At 35.8% G+C, this 12,844-nt stretch overlaps 1 protein-coding gene across 3 annotated transcripts in view; it reads left to right on the top strand.

The window, feature by feature from the left end:
• The window catches only part of LOC144967111 (uncharacterized), a 123,504-nt gene that overhangs the window by 55,668 nt on the left and 54,992 nt on the right, over positions 1-12,844 (top strand). For all 3 annotated transcript variants that reach the window (XM_078903961.1, XM_078903969.1, XM_078903953.1), the window contains exons 3-4: positions 6,636-7,033; positions 10,017-10,131. In XM_078903961.1, coding sequence (XP_078760087.1) covers positions 6,636-7,033; positions 10,017-10,131 — 513 coding nt within the window. The remainder of the gene's footprint in view (positions 1-6,635; positions 7,034-10,016; positions 10,132-12,844) is intronic.

Genomic DNA, 12,844 nt, shown 5'->3' with positions numbered 1-12,844 from the left:
ACCTGTTAAACCTCCTTTACTCATTGTTTTCTCGTCTTTCATCCGGCCTACCTTCGGACAGGACAACAGGACCACCCCTATATACTGTGTCAGATGAGATTTGGGATTAAAGGGATTTGTTGATTAAAGGCCCGTAAGGAAGGACAGAGGGGAATTTGATGTAACCAATCTGAAATTGCTTGTTGAATGTTTCCGGTATGAGGATTATGGTGTGTTTTTTGACAGCATAGACATTCGGCCGGGATAATCGAAAGTGCCTTGTTGAATTTTATATAACAATACGCGTGACTCGGAATGGTTTTTATAGGTAAAAATCCCCGAGAATTACAATAATGTTTATTGACATTTTAGTCTATCAGAGAGGTGGCTATAGTTAGTTTTCACTAGCAGATAATATAAGCTGCCAAGGTTATAGAAATATATGTTGTGTGTTTCCAACACCCAGATGTAATTATCAAAGCCAGTCAGATCTAATGGACATTTTGGTGATCCGCATACCAATGTAGAGGAGATGACAGCCCAAATAATATATTGTGACGTGATTTTCTATTTCACTTTAAAGACAAAAAAAGAGATATGATTCACCTTAACAAATCAAGATATAGTTCAACCAATGAAGTCAAATCGAAAAGATCACTTTAATTTTGAACGGCCATGTTAATTTTAAAATGTGCCTTTTCAAAAAATCCAATCATTAAACTTTTACAATTCCAGGCCTCTGCAAATACTCAATTATTTTATACATGTCCGTCCATATCTTATTCATCATAAATTCTAAATGCATTACTCAAATTTGCCTTCATATGTCCTTCGCGTTTTGAAAATAGCTGTAAATATACAGCTTCGAGACAACTCATTATAACAAAAACGAACCACAACTCCTAACTACTTGTATTCACGCCCATACTGTGTATTCCTGGCTTTTGACCATTATGTCTTCCGTCACCGTTCTCCCACAAGCCTCCCCAATGTCTAGCAACGTGATCCGCCTTCCGGCAGCTTTCCTTGCCTTTATCACGCCGTTATCTATCTCTCATCTGACCATACGTTCTTTGTCATAGTTAATCCATTCATCTTTCGTTTCAATGTAACTATCAAATATGCCATATCTTTTCAGGGAATTAAGTGATGCGTTTTATTTTCTGTCAAATTTGATTTCAGGGTTTTCCTGAGCCTTCATATCTTTGTCATATCATCATTGTTAACACGTCTTTTTATCCTATTAATAATTTTGTTTGCAATTTTTTTTTATGTTGTTTTTTTTTTTAAAGTTGTTTGGTGTCAAATATCGAGGCAAAATCAAGACCTTAAATTTATTTGAGCTCTGCGTACACAAATTAGAGCAACATATGTTCACCTTTCGGATTCTAATGCTATTATTTTCGATTTGCAGAGTTTTCTATGATATTATAGTTACAGGCGAAATAGAGAGAACTAAATAATATAATCATCCTAAAAGACAACCATTTATCATTTTAGACTAAAACAATTTTAATGTCCAATTAGTCTGGAATGTTTTCTCATTTCGGATGAAGGAATGATTTTATCCTAAAAATATTGTTTTACAGGGTGCACAAGAGCTTATTATTTATTTATTGGGGTTGATGGTTAAATGGACAGGCGTCCCGTCCCGTATCTAAAGTCAATAGATGTAGAGCATGATATTGGCCAGATCAATTACAATGATTGCAATGCTATCCCTCTTGATTCAGGTGCATGGTTATTGATGCCAGTGACAGATATTTAAAGTGTTCGTACGAAAAAGACGTATAATAGTTGACGTGTACCATAAGAAATAGAAGTACAGTTCAATATCGCCATTGGCAAGCACATTGTGCATGATGAAACCGATAAAATGCGTTAAATGAACGTCATTAAAAGAATTCGATTTTTTTCCGCCTGTTTATATTTAAACTTAGTAACGATATAATCTTTCGATTCATTGTTATAAAATTGTAATCAATTTAATTACCAGACGATTCCAATCCAGTTATTCAATATTCGTTCCTTGGCCTTGACCTATTCGGAATTCTAATTGTCTTCAGAGATGTTTCTCTCTATTCAAATCACAAATATGATCTAATGATATATTTCTATAGATTGCTCCAAGTTGCTACACGTGGCCGATGCCTTGAGGGTTTATGCAAATTGTCATAGCACGAATTGAGGCACAATGACACAATAATTATTGATTACGAATATGATACCGCCTTTTCATTAGAATTTATCTCATGCGTTTCTGTCGCCTTTCCATTTGCATTTCAAATCTGGAAGATAAAATAAGCGTTGAAATAAAGCCGGTGGTGTGTTGGACCTTAAGATTCCTAAGACACTTGAATGAATTCTTTTTCAACAGAATTATGCATTCTTTTAGTCGCTATTATATCCAATTTAAAGATATAAAAGCATACAGCTTATTGAATTTTTAAGTCTGGGAAATACTTAGATATGATGGATAACTCTGATGCTAAATATTCACCGCTCTAAAGAAGAGAGAGAAAGGGGGGGGAGGAGAACTGGAGAAACTAAAGAGAGAGAGAGAGAGAGAGAGAGAGAGAGAGAGAGAGAGAGAGAGAGGAAGTTACACATGTGCCTAAAGACATTCATATATATATATGCACTTATTCAATAGAGAGAAACAGAAAGAGGGGTATATCTTGACATAGAGAGAGAGAGAGAGAGAGAGAGAGAGAGAGAGAGAGAGAGAGAGAGAGGGATAGAGATAGACTGAGAGAAACTACACACAGATACACTCACACGCGCGCGCACAAACGCACTCTCATTGAGAGAGATAAAGATAGAGAAAGGGAGCGAACTAAATAATAATGATAAGATTTGAACTCACGCAATCCACCACCCAACACCAGAACTAGAACCGAGAGAACTGATCGCATAATCGTCATTTCATACAACAGTGTCCCTGCAATAATCTAGTTTGTATGTTTGTCTTGTTGAGTCGCTCATAAGGAGCCATTATCACCGCCAACGTCACCATCATCATAACCATCACCATACTAATAATCCAAAACGTGATAGTGATAATAATAATGATGATTTTAAACAAAAATAGTAAAAAAAAAAATAAATAAATAAATAAATAAATAAAAATATAATAATAATAATAAAATATAATATAAATAATAATAATAATATATAATAATAATAATATAATAATAATAATAATGATGATTATGATGATAATAATATTTAATAGTAATGATAATAATGATAATAATAATAATAATAATAATAATAATAATAATAATAATAATAATAATAATAATAATAATAATAATAATAATAATAATAAGATTAAACGAGGTTATTTATCAGTGGGGTCAATATAATCAGGACGATACAAGTTATTCGATTCCTGCTGGGATTTCAAAACTAACGCTGTCGGGACATATCACAGATAAATATACGAGGCAGATCTCTGGTAGGTACAAAGTACCGATGACTTATCACTGGTGACCTGGAGTATCGCTTTACAGTACAAAGCGTTTAAACACGTCAAAAACTCCCTGTCGTTAATACGATCTGATACTAGATAGTTTTCATAAAAATTGAATTTTACAGTAATAAATATAAACAAGAAAAATACGTGAATTAAATTGATATACGAGAGAATTCCATACGGTTAAGACTTGTAGTAAGAACCAAGGCATTATATTAGGAAATATAACTGCATGTTGTCATCTGGAGATAACCCAACCCTCCAAAATATAATTCTAGGTGGAACTATTTAAAAGTGTTTGGGTCTTTTGTTAGTGTTGGGTATTTTTATAATTATTATTGGTTTATTTTTGTTGTTGCTGTTGTTTTTATTGTTGTTTTTAATGCAATTCAAAACCGAGTTATATGTTGTTTGTTTTGAATTTCATTATTTTATCTCTAAAAATTATCTCTAATTTATAAACAAATGTTTTGCCTGTTTTAAAGTGCTTTTACTGCGCTTCGCGACACTTTTATTGATCAAATCAGCCAATTTCAAGGAAAACTGGAAGGTGGCCAATTAACCTGAACCACTAGATTTTGAAAAAAAAAGGATTTTATGCAAGGCAGACAGATTAGAGGTTTCCAAGATGGGAGTTCGAGACAAAGACCCCTCTTGTACAAGGGCAGACTGAAAAGCGTTGATGCTGCTCTTGTGTTTGCAAAACCAAAGTAGACACGAAATTGACAAAGGTATCAAAACAAAGCTTAGCTTTTGTCCTTTCTGTTTATCATTTAAAATTTAACATAGTCACCGTCCCCATTCACACACAGCCACCAACGACGCACCAGTCATTGCATCGAGTCGAAGATCGCGTGGTCAACTTTGACACCATCGAGTCAATACAGCCTGCACCTCGACATCACTGCCTAAATTTGCCTCCTTGCTGTGTCTCTTAAGTCTTAAGAAAAGGAAAAGGTCATTTGGAGCTAAATCGGAACTGTAAGGAGAGTGTTCTACGGCTTCAAGAAAACTTCTTTCAATGTAATCGTGCGTTTGTGAGAGCATTATCGGTATCCAACGAGGCACATACCTTTCTGTAACCTAGCCGTTCTTGAACAATATATCTAACTCTTCCCTTTGAAATTACAAATCTTTACAAAGTATCTGGTTGTATTATCCGCGATTGGCTCGATTAAATCTGCCTTTTTTGTTGTTGTTGTTGTTGATTTGTGCATTTAATGCACTTTGTGGACGAACACTACGAGCCTGGTCGTTAATTAATTCCAGTAAAACTCTGTAACTGTTTGAATGCCAACGCACGAGTCACCATAAACAAGTTTCAGCCGTTCATGAATGTTTATGATTGCACATCTATCTGGAGAAAGGAAATCAATTACAGCCCGCTTTGTGCATAATTCCTTTAAGTGATTTCTTAGACCGGCATTTTAGAATCCTTTTATTAAGTATGATAATTTGAAAACACGAAATAGCAAGTAAACAGAATATGGTAATAGTAGTACTGGCTACACCTCCAAATTCATGTCGTCAACTCCGCCCTAAGAACTGTTTCATGTCCACCTGCAAGTTTAGTAACTGGACAGTGGAGGACGATGTGATCGCTTGTTTCTGGAGCTGCCTGGCAAATAGAATATGGTGACATAACGGAAGAATTAATTGTGCACATTTCCATTCAAAATGTGAACGGATGCGTTTGATACAATAGGAAATATCCGATAGGCGTCAAGACCTTTCAATCAAGCCTAAAATAAAAATCAAGTCTGGATTGTTGGAACTCTATCTACATATTGTCGTAAGGGAGGATGAATATCAGATTTAGGTATTCGTTATTTCTAGTGTTCCACAAGGATCTGACCTTGGTCCACGGTTATTTCTATTGTTTAGATACAATCTTTATGAAAATATATAATATTCAAATGTACAGGTTTTTGCACTGTTATGCATAAAGATAATAGGCACAATCAATGCTTTTTAAAATTCAACTATTTATAAATCGTTTGTTAAAAAGCTGTATATTCTTTGTTTGCTTCATGCTGATTTCCACTGATGAATAGAACTGACAGATCTTCTCAAAATCGTGGCAAAAATTGTAGATAAGAGATAAAGCTGTCAGCCAAATGACATTTGATCGCCTTTGATAATTCGTGATGGCTCAGTGACACACTTAATATCGTTGTCTAGAGGTAACACCTGACTGACTTTTGAATAGTTCCATTTCTGAAACACATATTTCCCATCATTATTTGGGCTTTGTTAAACAGTGTAATTCAATTTTGTTTGTTCGTTTGTTTGTATGCTTGTTTGTTTGTATTTTGTTTTGTTGGTTTTTTTTGTTTTTGTTTTTGTTTTAATGCTTTTTACTGCGCTTTGGATATTTCCCAGCCGTTACAGCGCAGTAAGAGAGAAGTTGATGGGATGATAAAAATAATATTGGATATCTGCACTAATATATATCACCATTCTCGTTGGTAATGCTGTTGGACAAACGCCGGGCCAATGGGTTCTTCGTGTGCTTGTTTGGATATGATTTATAACCAGTTAACTGTCGTACTCTGGAAAAGACAAGCAATAAAACTTGGCCACACAAAAAACAACAACTCGTCCTTCAAATATCGATCGATGTAAATGACCTCGCGGAGGTCTCAGTTTTGAGATTTTTTTGTTGCTAAGATGAGCGTCATTTAAATCGATCGATATTTTAAGACGAGTTTTGTGGCCAAATTATTAAATACATGTTTTTCTAGAGTAAGGCAAACTGGTTAATTGGTCTCAGATAAACCTACAAATTTGGATTGACCTTGCGTCAAATTTTGTATTCTGAACTAGTTCCCATCTCGTCCTCTTTTATGCATATCTACTGCCCTACAAAGTTATGACTAGACCAAACCCTTAATCTTGCCGCTGAAATGATCTAAACAAGTCTTAAGCGCTCAGACTCATGAAAACCAAACATTTCTCTCTCTCTCTCTCTCTCTCTCGCTCTCTCTCTCTCTCTCTCTCTCTTTCTCTCTCTCTCTCTCTCTAATATATATATATATATATATATATATATATATATATATATATATATATATATATAATAGTGTGTGTGTGTGTGTGTGTGTGTGTGACATCATAATATTTTATTACCACGACTTATTCTCTTACTTTATTTCTTTTTTTTTTTTATTCCTTTCAGGGAAAACTTTGCGGATGAGACCGTATCAACTACAGCAACGTTATCATCCTCACCACCAACCACGACAACCAACGCCACCACCACCACCACTACGCCATCGTCGCCCATCGTAGCCACCGCCTCATCCGCCACAACCTCAGACGAGGAGACCATCAGCAGCAGTACCAAGCCATATGAGGAAAACACTTCACCTCCCCTTCCACAAGCTCCTCTTCCATCCTCTTCGTCCACCCCCTCTTCCGATGCCTCACCATCTGCATCCTCCCCTCCTCCCTCTTCATCTTTATCTTCATCATCATCGTCATCGGGGAAACCCATTTTTAGTGCCGATGGCCCTCCTGATGATGTTGGGGCATTCTTCGGACATCCGCTGACAAGAGCGACGAGCGCTTTAAATGGTAAGTGAACATAGAATCCTACAATGACAAAACATGTTTCTTGATTGTGACCAAAGACCTTCATTTTTAAAAAAAATGAAAACCGAGAGATTATACAACCCTTAACTTGTGAAAAAATCTTGAACTGAACAACTGATTTTTTTTCCTCCAAAAATGTTTACTTCATAATTGAGAGTATAAGATGACTCCAGGTTGTCAAAAAGTTGGTTCTTGTTTCAATGAATTCGACTTGTTTACAGTTGTCATGAGTTCCGGGAACGTTTTAATGCTTGTCATCTATCAATACTTATTTTATATTAGTCTTTAGTCGTATGTAGTTTGTGATAGTCAGTTGAGGATACATGCCAATCCTTGGAACTTATTCATATTCACTGATTTAACTGTACCCGTTGATCATTAATTGTTGTTGGTCATGAAACAATCACTCTCTTTACGGCGCTGCATTCCTGCTAGTGTTTGGATTATGTCGATCTCTTTTCTTAAATAGACGTTAAACAAGGATTCCGTGGCATTGTAAAGAAATGCCTTCTAGGTAACAAAGGGAGATAGTTGTCCTACCCACCAAGGTCTCGGGTAGAATCAAACCCATATAATTAAATGATTTATGAGTGTAGGATGGGTGTTGGAATAGGGACTCCCTTGTTTTCGCCGTGGGTGGTGTAGACTATGAAGGCAATGAAAGAACGGAGGGTTATCATGTTCCATCAGTGTTAAAACACCCTCGTCAATCTTATGCATCAACCGAGATACCGTTAGATACCCTGTCCTATGTTTCGGCTTGGGCCGATGTTCAACTGGCAGTCTGCGATTTGAGGTCGAAGAAGGAAGACCTGTACAGCCTGTGTGTTGGCTGGAATTCTGTTTGGCTATGTTGAAGCCACAGTGAAAAGGGCCCAAAGTGGCCAGTATTTTATGTCGCACCCGAATATGGGCTCTCAGGCGATATGTGTTGGGCCTGTGTGTTGGCCAGCATTGTGTTTTAGGCTGTATTGTAGCCGAAGTGGGCCTAATATGGCCAGTATTTTGTGTATCGTACCCGGTTATGGGCTCTAAGCGATATTGTGTTTTTGTAATTTGTGCTCGGTGAGATTCTATAAAATTTATAATATTGTTTTGATGTGCTGAGTAATCATCAAGTGATTAAGTGATTGATATCGTAAAATTATTTCACTTATCTTAAAGTTTAGAATAATATAAAGTTTTAATGTTTTATTGAATAATTAATTCAATGAGTTAAATGTGTTAAAATTGAGACGGTGACCTTAGTTAAATGAATTATTTTTAAGTAAATACTAATTGATCACTTACGCTATCATTGTGTCTATGTTAATTTCATTTTTACTAATATATCTATATCTATCTTCTAATATAGTGAAGAGCTGACGGGGCTAGGACATAGCGCCCGGTAAATGCGTTTGCATCTTTGAACTTTGTAATTTTGACGGGGCTAGGAAATAGCGCCCGGTAAATGTGTTTTGAACCCTTTTGAACAATATAATTTTTGAGAAATATGAACAAAATGCAATGTAACGTTTGTAAAGATGAGGAAGTAACACTCGATCTATGTGTTTTATTAGGAACAATTTTGGATTTGAACAGGCTGGAACACCGCACCCTGTGTGAACAATTTTGTTGATTAATTTTATTCTCCTTTCGGAATATGAACAGTTTATTTTGACCCTATATGTAATTAATAATTTCATTATTAGTGGGAATTAATGGAACGGTTGGAACCTGGGTGAAGTATAGTTTATTTTGGTTAAAACTTACATGAATTTTATATTGCGTTACTACTTTTTACTTGTATGTACTTTTGATTTTTCCTGTCAATATATGCAATGTTATTCTCTTTTGCTCAATAACTATGAGCTGTTCCCCTTTCTTTTACTTTAAATAAATAATAATGGCTCTCTTGTCAGATACGGTGTTCTGTTGGTGATTGTAACGTCCACGTCTACCTCTCCACACTTTAAGGTCATAAGCGGCCTTCGCATCCATTGCGAGTTGCGAACGCACCTTGTGACAGGCATAAACCTGATAAGCCACATTATCATCTTGTAAAGCGCTTTTAGCACGCTTAGTGGATATGGCCCTATATAAATGTTCAATTCAATGATTCGAATTCAACACGCAGCTGAAAAGCAAATCAAATATAAAGTTGAAAGGAAAACAACGATTTAGTACCAGTTATGCTCAAACATAATTCTATAATATATTTTTCTACCAAATTAATAAAAAAAAAACCGTGAGTCGTGTGAGTAATACATTTTTCACATCAATTCATATTTTTAGAAAAACTAGTGGAGGACCCACAATAGTTGCGGTGAAATAAAGGCTATTACGAACAGCCATTCATCTGTTTTTTTTAGGTTACTACTGTATTGAGAAAAGTAACATAAATCGAGACGAATCTTTTCAGATATTAACAATCAAAAATCGGTTGGGTCATGAGGTCTGCAGGTGCGCGCAAAGAAATCTGGCAACAGGGTGGCCAGATGGCGATTCACAATGTAAAATGACCGATCATTATGCCCTGGCAGATTTTATTGATAACATTTGAGTCAACTGGTGCTGCTAACATTGCCCTTTTTCTATAAAATGTTTGGAAGACATGTGTCTTCCATTGTTTTAAAAATAGTTTTATAATTTTTAGATTTGTCAGTACTTCTGTGTTTGTTGGCAAAATTTAATATTGGCTGTACAGAACTATTTTGACCTCGAACCTACGTTTATATTTTTTTAAAGAATAGATGTGACTTATCAGGTTCATGCATCCGGCTGCAGAATTTACCCTGAGGAGGAATATGGGATCTGACTTTATTTATGCATGTTTCTATTTATTTATTTATTTATTTATTTATCTATTTATTTAATTATTAATTTATTTATTTATTTATTTATTTATTTATTTATTTATTTAATATTTATTTATTTCATATTTATTTTATTTTATTTGTTTTATTTTTTGTTTATTTATTTACAGGAGAGGATGCCAGTGCTGAAGCCCTTCTTCACGAGTACATCAACCTTCCTGCCATTGAGATCAAGGAAGAGCCTAAGGAGGAAGACGGGCTGAATGGTTACCTCAACATTATAAGGTAGGAACGGAATGAAGATGGGTGGTTGGTGGTGATGGTGGCGTTTGGTGGAATTGGTGATGGTGTCAGTGGTGGTGATGGTGTCAGTGGTGCTGAAATTGGAGGTGGTAATGATAATTAAGGTAAATGAGATGACAACGTCGATGATGGTGATTACGGCGACGACGATGATGACGATGATGATTAGGATGATGATGATGATGATGATGATGATGATGATGATGATGATGATGATGATGATGATGATGATGATTGCAACGATTATGGTAATTTTAAAGATGTGAACGTTTGTAATGAGATCATTATGAAAGGAAAAAACATTGAAGACAATGGGGGGGGGGGTATTGTTTTGCTGATGAATGATCAAGAAGTAGTCAGTAAAGAAAAATGGTTATTTCTGCACCAAATGGACCTTTTTGTTTGAATCCTGTAGCTAATAACAATCGGTGATATTGTTATACATGAATGATATTATGTGTGCCACTAATTATGAAGATCTGTCAGATATCCCTCTAAATGATGCGCACTTATTTGCACGTCTAATAACCCAAATGGTCACGGGCTCATTGATGTAATGGAAATACTCTCAGACCAACGTAATATATTGGCCATTTACGACAATTTTAAATCAAGCCCATAATTGCGTTCAGTTATCAGACCTTTGTTACCTAAAGCTCTCGATCGTTTCGTTAAATATTCGTTTAAATTTAATAAGAAGAAGCAACAAGAATGTTAGTATATATATATGCCTGTGTGGAAATTTGTTTCCGCATGCCCTGCTTGAGGAATAAAGGGAACATTGTAAAGTGCAATAAGCTGATAAAACCTCGGAAATGCACTAACTATCCTTGTAATTTATCATTTAGTTTAGTTTAAAAACTGACATTTAAAAAATGCTTGCAGTTTTTTTTAATATAGCGCAACATTCATTACCTGTGTTCAAATCGCTTTATGGGGGTCCCAAACTAACAGCAACACTTGACATGAAGGACGCGACACGACGCATAAAAGGACACCATACTAAAGTATTGATATGAGGTGCTAGTTTGTCACAATGTATTTTTTTAATCTGCAAAACAACCTTTATACTGCTGAGTACAGCTTGGGGAAACGCAAAAAGAACTTTTTTGTTGTTGTGATTTTTGCTTGAAAATGTTAACTCCAAATGTCTATGGAGGACTTTAAAAGTTACACTTTTTAGCAATCTATTTAAGATTGTGTATCGTGATGTGTTAGAATACGAGTGTACGACCTGTCTGAGATCTTGTGCATGTTTCTGGATGGGAATTTTAGGTCAAGACCAAAGACTTATAATCTTATTCTTTTCCTTCTTTGAACTAGTTCTGGGTCTTTTCTTTTTCACGGTTGCTTTTAAGATCTTCATTTTTTTTTTTTTCAGTTCTTCCATCCCTTCACTTTTTTTTCTACTACCGCTGAAATGACCCATAAGCATTACAAGCGCCATAAAACAAAAGCAAACAAGCCAGTCAGATAAATCGCAGACAAACTTCTACATTGATAATGTACTGTATGTTAGGGGCAAAGTACTGAAAGAAAATGAAAAGATATCTCTTCATCACAATAATTGCATTGAATAATGTTTATACCATTAACCTCCCCGCAAAGACACTGAGCCTGCCATCAAAATATCTCTGATTAATAACCAAAGCCGGTTCTATTATGTGTCTAATAATGTAATTGGCACATTATCGGGACTGGCACGACAGAACAAGACAGTACAAGAACGGAGTGAGCAGAACTTTATGACGTAGTGACACGACACTTGGTGTCAAAAGGGCGACGATCACATTATGACGTCACGCCGTGGGGGCGAGCGTCCTAATCCATCGCAAAGGGCGCCGTGACACTTGTAAGGGGGGACAACTCGCGTGGTCAGTGATTGATTGATGACAGTCGCGATTACCGTCCTTTAATTGGACATCATCATCATGAGAGATGGACGTCGTTGCGATGACCAGTGGCGTTTACTGGTGAGACTAACAAGAATTTCGGTCGATTTAATATTATTATTAATTTTAAGTTGCTTATTGCTTGAATGTAAGAAAAGGCTCCGAAACATTACTTTGATTTTTATGAAATACAGAAAAGGAAGAAAAAACGTCTTGAGATGAAGCAACATCGGATGATGTTTTATGTAAGCTTCTTTGAAAGTACAAACCATTTAAATATCTTTGTTTATAAACTTAACATGATACTAAAATGTGTCTCAAATACAATTTTTTTACTAATTCCCCTAACAACACATCCGCTCCTTCTCCTCATTCTTCTCATTCTACCACTTCCCCCTTTCCCCTCCCCCTTCTCTCTCTCTCTCTCTCTCTCTCTCACTCTCTCTCTCTTTCTTCTTTGTGTGTGTGTGTCACTCTGTCTGTCTCTCTCTCTCTCTCTCTCCCTCTCTCTCTCTCTCTCTCTCTCATGTCTTTATCTTTCTATCTGTCTATATATCTATTATATCGATGTCACTCACATGCACACAAACACACACAAACACACACACAAACACATACACACATGTATCATCTTCCTCTTTTCTACCTTTAAATCTATCAGTCAATCTATATATCTATCTATCTATATGACCTAAATGTGTTGCAAGCGCCGTAAAACCCTTAAAAACAAAAACAAACATATCAGTCTATCATTCTATCCAGCTATCTTTCTATCTGTCTATCTGCCTATCTGTCTCCCCTCT

The sequence above is a fragment of the Berghia stephanieae genome, chromosome 1 (genome assembly GCF_034508935.2).
Source record: "Berghia stephanieae isolate SIO BIC M18660-M18661 chromosome 1, UCSD_Bste_1.3, whole genome shotgun sequence".
Classification (NCBI taxonomy): Eukaryota; Metazoa; Mollusca; class Gastropoda; order Nudibranchia; family Aeolidiidae; genus Berghia; species Berghia stephanieae.
The sequence above is the reverse complement of the archived record's forward strand: the minus strand, read 5'-3'. Positions and strand labels throughout refer to the sequence as shown.